This window comes from Drosophila serrata, unplaced genomic scaffold (assembly GCF_035046125.1).
Source record: "Drosophila serrata isolate PLE 108 unplaced genomic scaffold, ASM3504612v1 contig_362, whole genome shotgun sequence".
Lineage (NCBI taxonomy): Eukaryota > Metazoa > Arthropoda > Insecta > Diptera > Drosophilidae > Drosophila > Drosophila serrata.
In genome coordinates this window covers 2293349-2307757 of record NW_028257260.1, presented here as the reverse complement: position 1 = coordinate 2307757, position 14409 = coordinate 2293349, and the positions used below count along the sequence as shown (strand labels likewise).

Sequence of the window (14409 nt, the reverse complement as noted above, 5' to 3'; positions counted from 1 at the left end):
AATATATTTGTTTTTGATGTGAAATATGAATGCATTTTGATATTTTATTGTGAGCTTTGAGCATTACCACATCTATAACATCAGCATTTTGGAGTTAGCATTTTGTAAAAAATGTTTCATTCCCAATGTTTTAAACAAATAAAAAATAAAATCATTGTAAATATCGGATTATGGAGGAAATGGGTCTATGGTCATACTTTAGATCGCGTGGCTCAAAAAGAAAGAGAAGTCGAAGCAGAGAAGTACTTGCAATTTTAATTTGCAATTATATTGTTCATCGGAAAAGTTTAACATAATTTTGTTAGCTATCTTTGGCAATCACTTAAAAGTTTAAAAGAGTTTAATTGTATTAATTTGAATGCATTAATTTAATGCAAACATAAGTGGATACAGTGTCGAATGCTAAAAAGCGGCGGGTAAGTACAGTCACATGCAAACACACATGTGTATGTATTAAGCGGAAAACCTTTTCTTCCGTTTCTGCACAGTAAAAAAAAATATATATATATATATATACATAACTATATACATACTTGAACTTAAAATCCAAAAACTTGAACCCAAAATCTGGCTCCCAAATCATGTTCCTAATAATTTTCATTATAATTGCATTCGTCGAACTAGCAAGACCATTAAAGAATTTCCTCCAAATAATGTAAATTTCAACTAAAATCTCCAGAAAGTTCAGCGGTGTGTTCATTGTAATTGTAATATATATAGATATATATGTATGTATATAAATAAGGTTATGAGCCAGACATCAAATTTTAACAACCAGCGTTGCATCAGAATGAATTCTTTGCAAGTTTTAATTTTTTTGTATCGCCAAAAAAATACATGTGTTTGTGGTATTGGTGCATTCATATGTATGTATGTATGTACATACAGCGACGCGTCGAATGCTAAAAAGCTGCGAGGAAGTACAGTTACGTACGAACACACATGTTAATGGATAAAGTGGCAACCCTTTTCATGCATTCCTGCACAACCGAAAACATAAACATATGTATATATATACATATATCTCCATTCTTTCTTAACATTTACCTATATATTTAAGACATTTTTTTGTAGAAACCAAAGCGTAAAAAACTCATAACTTAGCTTTCCTGTAGTATTGGTATTTATTTATTTAAGTTGCTTTGTTAACATTTTAATGATTTTATACTTAACCTTAAAACTTAAATATTGCCATCTAGTCTTGTATTAAACCGAAAGTCTAGCTCCCAAACCATGTCCTAATAATTTTGATTATAATTCCATGGAGCCAAGGTGTGCCCATTTATGGTTTATAGGGTCGGAAATGACTCCTTCACAATGCAATAAACTTAAGATTAAAATTATTATACCCTATATATTTATATATAGGATGACCAGATAAAAGACTCACCGCCAACGATCATGAGAGCATCTTCCAAGGGCACCAATGGGACATACCCGTTGAAGAACAAGGGGTGCAAGATGCGCTCCCCAACAAGACACGGCCAAGAACCACTTTCGGTTTTCAGGCATTGCATGTATCATGCATTTCAACCAAAATTTCCAAAAATCTCAGAGGTGGGTTTATATTAATTGTAATACTTATATATATATGGTATATAGAGTGGGAAATGACTCCTTCACAGTGCCATAAGCTTCAGACTAAAATTATACCATATATATTTCTATATAGGATGACCAGATAGAAGACTCTCCGCCAACGATCATGAGAGCTTCTTCCAAGGACATCACTGGGACACATTTCGCCTCGTCCGACTCCTTGAGGTGCTCCACAACAAGACACGGACAAGAACCGATTTCGATGACGATGACGGCCATTACTCTTCAATACTTCAAGGAGAGGAACTGAAGACCAAAGAAGCTATGCTTTTCAAGTCGAAAATAATCGTGACCTGGTCCATGTTGATTGGCGGACGGGAAACCTGGCTCTTTATGACTCGCAACCATCCCGACCAATGTATCCCTACGGATTGCCATCAAGTCTTATTTGTGGTAATCAGATTTGGGAGCATTCAGTAAGGAAACGTTGGTGGGGGTGGGTGGGAGTCATCAAGAGCCGAGTTTTGCGTCCACTACGTACAAGTTCACGGTTATTCGCGATTTGAAGAGTATAGCCTCTTTGATTTCCGGACCTTTTTCTTTATATTTCTGTTAAATTTTAGTATAAATCATGGCAAATATATGATCCGAATTATAATACCTTTTTGGTATTGGTATATGACATAGGCATGTTTGTGCTTTGTATAAATATAACAAAAATCAAATAAGCGTGACTATATAAAACGTGTTATTAAGGGCTTAAGGCTTATGTTGATCTTAATGTAAAAGAAATATATGCAAATTTGTAGGTATATATATATATTTATATTACATTTACCCCGTGTGGTCACGTGACCAGGAGACTGGGTTAAAAATAAACCAAGGGTCGCCCCTCTTGTCCATAAAACTGGAGTATTGTGTACATATATATATATGTGTGTGTGTGTGTATACACACAAAGGTACACCACTAAGCAGGTACTAAGATACAGACCAGTGCACAAAGCACAAACGAGGCTTTGAAGTCTCGCCTAGTTAATTAACGCGGTGGCCCGCCTAAATATGCAACACTTTTCGTGCTCAGCCGGGAACAAACTTGCAGCAGACACAACTGCTGGGCGATCACTATAATTAAAGTTTCCAGCTACAAAAATGCTTTAAAAATTATTTATTTATGCCACCCACATGGAAACCAAGCGCTGCGGCATGAGCGGCGAACAAAGTTAAAGCGGAGCCAGAGGATGGACACTACAGAATTTGAATATATAAATAACGTGATGAGTCCTCCAAATACACAGGAAAAAAGGATGTGTATTTTTAAGTAGTGATAATGGAGAAAATATATATATATTAAACCGAATTTTGCGGAAAACTAATAAAGAAATAGTGTAAGAAAAAATAATGAACAGAAAGAAAGAAATATTCATATAAAAATATTTCAAAAAGATATAAAGAAAAATTATATGACAATTTATGAATAAACAACAATATCACAAAAATATATACATATAAATAAATAAAAATAAATTCGGAATGACTTTAAATTAATTCATATTTATATATTAATTAGTTCATATTTTAAAGAAATTTAAGGCATTTCTTAGCTCAAGTCCTATAAATTTAATATTATCGATTTTTTACTTAAGAATATCGAGTTGTAAATTAGTCTTTCCATGAAATTTCAATTAAATCTGAATATATAAATATTTATTATATTTCAACTATCACAGAAATGTTAATTTTATATTGTAATGTTTTATATTTTAATATATTCAATATTTGTATATTTTTTAATATGTTTTTAAATCGTTCATTTACTTGGAGTTGGTAGACACATTCTTTACAATTTTAACAAGACTATTATTTTTCTAAAATCTTGTGACTTTGTTTTCTTTTTGTGTGCACAAAAAACCGCATAAAATATAAAAGAGTCGTTACGCTAACTTTTTGGGAATTTAAGCATTACGAACATGAATTTTGACCACAAAGTTTGGACCCCAGATCTGTAACTTATTATATACATTAACTGCCAAAGAAAAATTATATTATAAATTACCTAAAAAGACTGAAACTTACCTGAGAAATCACCTTGGAAATATCTAGAAAATCAAATACATTTAAAATTCAAGTTTCTGCCAAATAAATTTAGGTATATTTTATTTCATGTCCAGTCTACTTTATTTTAAACTATTCTCAAAGGTACGAAATACATTGAACTATTGGTTTTTTGATTTGGTTTTTTATTTTTCTCTTTCTTATGTTTCTGTTCTATTGTAGTTTTTTTTTTTAAATCTTTTGTTTATGGAAATTTCTGTTGTGTATCTGTAATTTTTTAATATAACCTTTAACTTACATGAGGCAAGCGTTGGGATCGATAACAATACAATGCGATGCAATTTTTTGGGAGGGGAAATGAAACCAAATTTTGTTTTGAAATATATGTGAAAAATGTTTGAAATGAAACCTCCATGGGTTATTTTTTTATATGGAGCATATTTTAACCACAATTTAGAATTTAATTATCTCTCCGCTGGCTCCCCTTTTATGAAGTCATACTTTGTTTATTTGGTTTTGGTTATTTAATACCTAGCTAAACATTGAATTACTCAACAAAATTAATTAATTGGTAGGGCTTTTTCATATTTTCACTCCACTTTCATTTGCGTATCCACTTCCTTTTATTTCACTCAACAGCACACTCAGAGATACAAAAGCAACAATGGTATAATAAAATATACAATTTCAAAACATTGTCAGGTTTCCACTCACATTTCAACAAACTTTTTCTATCCGAGTCAGAAGTCTCTCTTTTTTGCATATTGCTACATTTTTGTATATCATACTTTTAGGCAAACGGAAAAATAAAATTAAATAAATCAATTTACAGGTTTTGTAAAATGATTAAAGGTGTTAACGATTTCACATGGCGGGAGGGAGGTGATATTGTATATGTTTTATGATTTACTATATTGGTTATATCGGTGTATTTTTGTTTTTTTTTTTTTTTGTGGGACGATGTGTGGAATGTTATTCTCTTGAATTAGCGGGTTTAGCCACAAACATATCTTGTTCTGTTTGGTTTTCTTGTTAACTACTCATATACAATATATTCATGCACAAGTTGTACACTCAACGATTTTGTATTACTTTCTTCTTTTCTAAATATCTCTCTTAATCTCTTAACATTAGGGTAATAAAAAAATACATTTTTCTCCATTTAATTCCGTTGTTGTTCTGCGCTGTCAATCATCTAACCCACAGTTATAGCGTAATACAATTTGCAACTAGATTAAATTTAATTTATATATATATATATATATATATATATATATATATATATAGTTTGTATATATTATTCATTCTCTGATTTTGGGGTATTCTTCTCTCTGTGGCTTATAGAAATAAATACATAAAAAATATATAATTTGGTAATTCATATAAAACTAAATCTTTTAAAACTTTTCCTATAAATGAGCAAAAATTTCTCTGAACAAAATCGAGAACGAAATATATAATCAGTGCTGTCACATTGTAATTTTAATTTTAATTAACTTATTTTCTTAATAGATATTTTTAATGCCAAATTACAGAAGATTTTACTTATTTAATTTCTACCAATTTATTAAATTCCTAATACAGTCAAATGCAATACTGTAAATTTTCCTATATATGTATATAAAAAAGGTAAATACAAATAAAAAGAAATAATTTTAAACTATAAAAAGACAGATATAGAGAGAGGAATACCCGTATTTAAATTGTCAATTTTCTATATAGATTTGTATATATAAATAATTCTGTATAACGAATCATGGCTTTGGGTTTCCTTAGATCCTTTGTTTTTGTTTTCTGGGACTTCCAGCGTATGGCCTAAAATATACATCTAATAATACTCAAAACACACAAGTCTAAACAATTCGTCGTCGATCCCTTTCAAACGGCCGTCTCATGATCAGTTTCATCAATCCTTCCAAGGCGCCAGGAGTTCGGATCCCCAGCTAAAATATATATAAAAGAAATAAAAAGAAAAGAGAAAATATATATTAAAGGATCTTCAGTTATATATTTCAATCTAAACAATTTTAGGGCAGTTTTCAAGGAAGATAAAAAATATTAATAATTCAATTCAATGGAAAACGGCGACAAAATTTGATTTAAAATTAATATATATTATTTTATCCATATTATTTTGTTTTTTCTTTAATTGCTCTTTAACATGTATTCAAGAATGTGGAATTAACACCGTAGAACGCATGCACAAATCTAAAAGCTTTTTTTGCAACAAAACTAGGCATGGTCACACTACACAAATTGTAACACAGACTTCAGAGAGAGATATATAGATAGTTTTACAGAGAAAGAGACAGATACACACACGACTATCATAAGTACATACTCTGCTATGCGGCTTATAGTTTGCAAACCCTTGTCTTATGACTTTTAAATTAAAAAGTACCACAAATATTTAACAAACAAGGGACAACAAGAGCCATTACATATTTCTTTAATATTTTTTTTAAATATATAAAGTTAAATTTATGTAAAGATGACTTCCGGATAAACAAACCAAAACAAAATACATAAGGAATTAATAAATTTATTATATATATACTTTAAAATGTCCATTTGTTCTATGCTAATTTTACTGACTTTCATTTGTTTTATTAAAAATAAATTTAATATTAAAAGACTCTAAGACTCTGTTAAAACTTTAATCACCAGATTCGTTTGCGGATTTTTACCCTCCTTTAATTTATCTGAGCTTTAAAAAAATAACAGTGCTGTCATTTGTGCTGTTAAATATTACATATCCTTCTTTTTCGAGCAAATAGCTACCAGTAACTTTAACTATATAACTATATTTATAAGTGGTTCTATAAAAAATACTAAAGTAATATTATTTTCTTAAAGATTTTAAATTTAAATTCAAAATTTACTCTTCCTACATTTTAAATATTTTTCTACAAGTTTATCCCTACATTTCATCAAATACAGTATAATATTCATTTGGCGGTTTGCATCTTTGTTGTTATATGACCTTTACTTTATGTTTTATAATAACTAATCAATAGATTGATATAAAAACTCATATAAAGCAATCAGTCTGATAGTTTCATTTTAAATATTCACCTCAAAAGCTATATACATATATCCTTTTTATTGGATTTATGAACTTACCGCAATCGTAGTACTTCGATATCCTGGGCAGTGCTGTTTTTGGATGTTGTTGTTGTTGGTTTTGGATTGTTGGTGTTGGTTGTAGTTTTGTTGTAGTTGTTGATTAACGTTTATGATGCAATTTTTTGGTTTGGAACGTTTACGTTAGACATACAACAAAATTATAGTCACCGAAAAAATAGAAAATCAAATACATAAATTTTATCACAAATTAAACACATACATACATATAATTTGTAGAACGTAGAATATATAGAAGGTGGTAGAGGGGGGGCGGGGCGGATTCAGTGTGTGAAATCAGACACATATAGTAATGTACATACATATATGTATGAATGTAACACATAAATCCATGAACTTTAATTTTCATTTTTGTTACAAATTAAAGTAAATTCCATAAATTAAGTCAATTAAAATTTAGCTAGACTCTAGTAAATACTATAAATTTTGATTAAAATTTTTAAAATTTGCTTGATATATTGATTTTAGGAAAAGGAAGAAAAACTTCTTCCTTTTTGTTCATTTACACTGACTAATAATTTTTATTGCATACTTATGAGCACCTTCCTTGGGGGTTGTAAGAACTTTCTGTGAAATCCTTTGCTCCTTCGAATATATATAAATTCTATGCAACGAAAACAAAAACAACTTCTTGAAATTTGTATAGATTTTGAAAGTTAAAACTTTTTTACAGATTTCCCAGTAAGTTTCCAAGTAAGACTAACTTTTCTCTATATATTGTTTATTCCTAAAAAATGTTCCTTAGCTTTTATAGCACCAAATAAAAATGTTTTAGATATATATTAATATTATTATTGTCGGCTGCACTTTGTGTGTAAATTTATAGACATGCTTTATTATTTTGTTTGCTTTCAACGCGATAGTTTACAAAGACACTCCCTTACACTACACAAAAACGTATACCCAGACAATTAACACGCGGCAAACAATTAAAAAAAACACACATATATATTTACGTAGAAATATATTACATTTTGTTATTGTTTTTGTTTTCCCCAGAGCGGCGGCAAAACCAAATAATTGCGAATTAAAATAAAAAACAAATCAATACCATTTGCGACAAAATAATGTTAATAATGATGTCAAATTGGCTGAGCGCGCGTGCCTTTGATATATACATATGTATATAGTATATATATAGTCTGACTCCCGATATTGACACCCGATCGATTCTCATTGGGATTATCTCAAATACTTCATATCCATATTACATACATACATACTCGTATGCGTGTGTTTTTTTATTAGCTTTCGTTTTTGGCTTGTTTACATTCACATTGATTTCGTTTCGTTTCATTACACATTGGATATTGATTAAAGGGGGTTATGTACATAAGATATATGTATAGATTTAATGTGCTATTGGTCATATATGTCATATATATATATAAATATATATATGTTTATTTGTATGTACAGAGACTTAGGCTATGCTATTGCTTACATTATGCCAATAATTATTCGATATTAATTCTAATTAGTTTTCACGCTTTCTGTTAGCTCAATTCGTATGCAAATTAAAATCAGCAAAAAGGAAACAGAAAAAAAAAATATTAATGCATAAAATGAAAGAACAATAAATTAATGTGTTAAAGTCAAAATAATAATTGTAGGTATTTTTGTGTGCCAGCACAGTAAATTTCCATTACTCCAAAAAAGGTTCCTGAATTCTAAATTGAAACTTTTCCAGTTAAGAAACAAAATCAAAGACTCTATAATAACAAGATCAATAACACCATATTATATTTTATTTGTAAACAAATTTTGTATGGAAAAAGATGAGAATTATGCATCTTGTTATTATAAAATCCTTGTCAAAAGATCAATAAAATATAGACATTTAAAGACGGAAGTTGAAAAACTATATGTTTAAGAGAAACCTAATTTATTTACAAAAGTTTGAGTTGATCTATTTGTGAAAAAACTGATAATTACATCTTTAAACTAATTTTTTAATTTCATTTACTTCTGTCACAGATATATTAATATTTACCAGAAAATTCTAATGTACAAATGCCATCTTTTCATGGATATTGATATAATTTTATTTGATCTTGCTAAATGGTGATTTATATTCAAGATCTCAGCTTTAAATTGTCTAATAATCGATTAATTTAAAGTCCAAAACCTTGGTTCGAGCTGTCTAATCGAGAAAAACCCACTCAAACTATTACTATAATTCGTGAGCAATCAAGTGTCTTGTTTAACTACAAACTCAATGCACACAGCCATGATAAGTCAAGAAAACTGTTTGAACTGAACATAAATTGAAAACTTCAATAACTGGTTTTAGACTGTAACTAATAATGATTGCTTTTTGCTAAGGATTTGCTTTTTTTTTTTTTTTTTTTTTTTTCTTTCTTTCTTTTTGAGTACATTTCCGCTGCGATGGAAATTTTATGCTGAACAATTGCTGGTGTGATGACGAGGAGTGTGTGTGTGTGTGTGTTTGTTTAACAATAAGCTAAAAAGTTTACATAAAAAATCATTGAATCTGTTTTGGGTTGTACAAAGATTGGCTTTTAGAATGATTAGATGGATTATTATTCGTTTGATTAGTGTCTGTGATATATAGTTGCTATGCTACGTAAGTATGAAATGACTTTATAGATCTAAATGACCTAATATTCCATTGGCACATTTTATTAAACACACTTTAAGTGGATTGGAACGACATGTGAATGGTACAAAAACCATATTTGTTGTCTGTTTTTGCAATTATTTTAAACAATCGTTTGGAAACAACTGTAATATATCAAAACGGATGGTATTCTTTTTTTTATAGAATATAAAAATATACTGAAATTGGTAATTTTATAATTACAGAATCAATATTTGCGACGGAAATAGATAAATAAAATAATAGTTTAACATTGTGAACTAAAGGAAATCAATTGATATTTAATAAAATAGACTATATTAATACAAATGAAAATAAAGCCTTAAAAACATTGATATTTTCCTTTTCAATATATAAAATCTCATAATATGTTTACAATTTTTCGAGGTTATGAAATAAAATAATAATTACGATAAAAATATCACCATTTCAACATTCAGTACTATACATTTCGATAAATACAATTGTAATCTTTTCGATATACATCCCTACTCTGTGTGGAATCACTTTAACATAATACTAATATTTCTTTTCATATTTCTTTAAAATTTACTAGGGTAAAAGAATCTATACATTTAGTAGAATGTTAAAAAAAAAAAAGAAATGTGCCAATGGAATCGAAGGCAGCTCTTTCGGTAATCGGTGATTGTGGCCTTTTGTTGCTGATGTTCGCGGTGATTGATGATTGATTGTTAGAGTTGGGATTGGATTGAAGGTACGATGACTGACTGAGGAGGCTCCGTGTGTTTGCGTGCGTGGGTGCGCGTGCAATAGATTTGTTATCTCATTTTTTTTTCTGGTTTCAATTTTTTATTTGTTTTGTTTTTCTCGGCATGTATTCGTATTTATTGCATAATATTTTTCAAATTGCACTTTGCTCGATGTTGTTGGCGCTTGTTGTTGCTTCTGGTTGTTGTGGTTCTAGTTGTTGCAGTAGTTGTTGTTGTTTGTACGTGCGACCAAGTAAAGGAACATGCTCTTCTAAAATTAGAGTTTTTGTTTTTCGTTTTTTTTTTTTTTTGTTGCGTAGAAAAAAGGTAAACAGAACAGAAATAAATATAAACGAAAAATCACAAAATGCACATAACATAAAAGAATCGCAATGTAAAATTAAGATATAGTATATACATATGTATTCTATATAATTTAAACTATAATACAGGGTTAAGTGAGAAGGGAAATTAGGTTTTTTTTTTGCCATGCAAAAAGCCCCGTTAAAAGCAAAAAGCTTGCGTGCACACACAGAGAGAGGGAGAGAGTTGGAGAGAGGGGGGAAGAGCAGCGACAGAAAGACATTAAAACTGCATTTGAAAAGAAAGAAACCCCAAAAAGAAAAGGAAAAACACATCTAGAAATATTTGGATACACAGCAGCGGCCACAACGCTAGTAGAAATATTTAATAATAATTTAAAAGATGACCATTTTTGAACAGGTTTTTCGATTCACAGTATTTAGAAAACTCTTTAAACTTTAATGCATAGGTTTTAATTAAATATCTGAAAGCGACAAATATGTATCTGTATTTTCTTTAAAAAATTAAATCTTTTCCCTGAAAGTAATACAAATCCAGTCGGAAAATATATAATTTAAGAAAGTAACATTAAATTTGAAAATTTGCCTATTACATAAATGAATACTTTGAAAAAACTAAGTTAAACTTTATTAGTTGCTTTACTGTTTATATATATATATATATTTTAAATATATATATTTAGCATATATTTGTAATATATATTTTATTTATTTATCAAAATATTATCTTAAAATTTGATTAAAATTTTTTTTAAATTAATTTTCTTGCATATTGTGAATAGAAAACATGGTCGCTAATGTGTTAATATCGTGGTTTTTAATTAATCAGTGATACTATTTTGTGAGCCGCAGCTGTAGTAGCTTAGGTTAAGGAAAGGGGCAATTTTAAGAGAGTGAGAAAGAGAGAGATAAGAGAGAAGCACTCACCCTGGAGCTGCCGATTGATCAGGGCCGTCAGTCCATGGCCCACATCCACACTCTTTTTGAGTATCAACATGGGCTTGTCCTCAGCATCCTCTGCATAACCACCCGATGGCAGGAAGCCATTGCTGGCTATCGACTCGCTCACCTAGGATTAGAATTAGAAAATATATTTAAATTTCCTTCATTTATTTTGAAAACATACATATTTAAATTAAAATAATTCACTTGAGTATTCAAATCTAAAATCAGTAAGTATCTTTCAACACTAAGTTACTATGAAATGATCATAGTTACTTGATCAGTAATTAACAATGATCAGAATCTGTAAACTTTAAGTTACTATGATCAGTAAGTATCAATGAACATCAAGTAACTATAAGTAGTAAGTAACTATGATCAGTAAGTACCTATCACCAGTAAGTATGTACTTACTAACTTTGAACACGAATAAACAATGACTTGCAACTTTTGTAACAACACATATCTGATACTGGCTTGGCAGCAGTCACTTCGTTCCGGGGATGTTAGAACCAGTTGGGAATCATATACTTCGATGCGCGAAAGTAAATCTGAACACTAAGTAACTATGACCAGTAAGTAACTCTGAACACTGATTAACTATGTCCACTAAGTAACTCTGAACACTAAGTTACTATGACCAGTAACCAGTAACTCTAATCAGTAAGTATCTATGTATGTATGTAAGTATGTATGATCCCTTACTAAATTTGAACACTAATAAACAATGACTTGCAACTTTTGTAACACAACACATATCTGATACTGGGCTGGCAGTAGACACTTCGTTCCGGGGATGTTAGAACCAGTTGGGAATCATATGCACAAGTGTGCGAGAACCAATTTAAGCTATTTGAATGAAACTATGGAGTGTTTCTTCTTTATAATTTTACTAGTATATATGTCGGAGCAGGGCAAATCGGTGGACTATATATATGTATACATATATATAGTAGCTGCCATAGGAACGATCGGAAAATTTTAATAAAAAAAAAAACTTTTTCGATTTTTAACAGATTTTCATCAAATTTTATAAATAGCCATTATATATTAATCAAAAATGTTGTGTAAAGTTTTATGAAAATCGGACGACTATATCATATAGTTTTTCTTGATTTTATATGATATTGAGCTGTATTGTTTTGTAGATATATCACATTAAACATTTCCTATTGATATTGATATATTCAACCATTAATCAACCCTTACCTGGGTGACCTGCATGAGTTTCTTGACCACATCACGGCCTAGGATGTGATCAAAGACGGTCTGCAAAAAGGGCTCGGCCATAATTGACAGTTTGAGCTTATCGCGGTGCCAGATCAACACCCGCGACTCCTCCATCGCCATAATGGAGACCTGTTGTTTGTAAAAAAAAAAAACAAGTAAATCATGAGTTATCAAAATGCTTCAAAAGTGCTGACCACCGCACCCACCTGAAAGTAGTCGTCGGTGGAGACGCCAAACCATTCCGGCGAGTCTAGGAACTGATGGGGAAACACAATGTGGAGGGCTCTCTGATGCTGTGACACCACCAATCTGCGGGGGAAGAAGAGTAACGAATGCATTTTGATTAATTTCTTTTTAAAGGGAACGAGTCAACTGAGTTTAAATGACTCTTCAAACACACTCACTTGCCGCTCAGCACCAGCGACAGGCTGTCGACCTTGGTGACCTTCTCCTGGGCGTAAACCTCCTGGTACTTTAGAGCACGTATCACCTTCATGCAGTTGAGCACCTTTTTGAACTGATGGCGGGTCACGTGCAGCGGCTGGAAAAGCGCCAGGTAAACCTGAAAATTCAGAAACCACACACAAAGATTAGAATTAATCTCAATAAAAACTAGTAATCAAAATTAATCTGTCAATTTAATAATAAAGATTTCAATACACATACTATATATTTTTCCAATTAATACCACATACATTTTAGCTGATAATAGAGTATTCTCGCTTGTCTTTTTGAAAACCATATCCAACAATTCCCGAGATTGATTTACATTAACAGTCCGTAAAATAAATTGGCTTAGTCATTTTACGTTTTTTGTTCCCGTTGCGTTCACATAAATCGTCTAGTTTATATGACCATAATTTACTGTCTTTTGTAATAAACAAAACCAATTTGCAATTCGATATGGAGTGGAAACTCCCTAGACTTTTTTGTGTCTACCACTTGGGAGAATCTCTGTTGTCAACGATCGGTCATAAAAAAAAGCAAAATACAAATTGAAATCAAACAAGCAAGCAATAATCGGTTGGAGCATGCAAATAAATAAATATTATAGCTAAACGCGAGTGCTAACTGTTTTGCATTGCATCAAGTACAACAACCCACAATCGTGCCCCCTTTTCCCACTGCTCTATTTACCTGCTATTAACTTATGGCGTACACTGAGCGAAAATACATATACTTATTGAAGTCAAAAGTAAAGTATTAAGGACAAACAGAGTCCCAGTATTACAACAATTTAATGGTTGCCTACGAAGTGCAGAAAATATCAATATATCGATAAAATATCGAATTTTGACAGGAAAGTCGATATAAGTAGAAATCGATATTTTAGCCATTTTTCAGCGATAAATCTATATTGCTATATCGAAACAATGTAATCAAAAACTCAGAGAAAAAAATAATAATAAAACACTGTTCAGATATTTAAAATCTATATATAAACGATAATTGTGATATTTTTCTATATTTAATATTTACATAAATCATACTTTACGAAATATTTAATAGAATATTTTTCGATACATTTTAAACCGCTATAATTTAATCGATATACATGGCTTTATAGTCTCAATAAAATAACAGCTAACTGATAAAATATTTAACATAATTGTTCTATAACTTTTAATATTCAAATACTTTTACTAAAAAATCTCTGATATATATAATTACTATATTGTAATATTTTTTTAAATAATTTCTTTTGTCTATATATTTTTTTTCTTGTGTATATATTCACATGTAGTAGAGTTGCCGTGGTGGTGGATGAGCTTGAGACCAACAGAGGCCAGCTAGATTGGGCCCACCAGCGATCACATGTCCAAAATGTAAGACTCGTGGTGGCAACA

At 30.3% G+C, this 14409-nt stretch overlaps 1 protein-coding gene across 3 annotated transcripts in view; it reads right to left on the bottom strand.

The window, feature by feature from the left end:
• Positions 1–3667: 3667 nt before the first annotated feature.
• Positions 3668–14409, bottom strand: part of bves (popeye domain cAMP effector bves) — a 35437-nt gene continuing 24695 nt past the window's right edge. Inside the window, exons 4-9 of one of the 3 annotated variants that reach the window (XM_020942089.2) lie at positions 12967–13124; positions 12769–12871; positions 12542–12691; positions 11318–11459; positions 6717–6749; positions 3668–5536 (exon numbers count right to left, since the gene is read on the bottom strand). In XM_020942089.2, coding sequence (XP_020797748.1) covers positions 5472–5536; positions 6717–6749; positions 11318–11459; positions 12542–12691; positions 12769–12871; positions 12967–13124 — 651 coding nt within the window. In that variant the 3' untranslated portion in view covers positions 3668–5471. Of the gene's footprint in view, positions 5537–6716; positions 6750–10144; positions 10339–11317; positions 11460–12541; positions 12692–12768; positions 12872–12966; positions 13125–14409 lie in introns of those variants that run through there. The other 2 variants (XM_020942090.2, XM_020942087.2) reach the window with 2 other exon arrangements.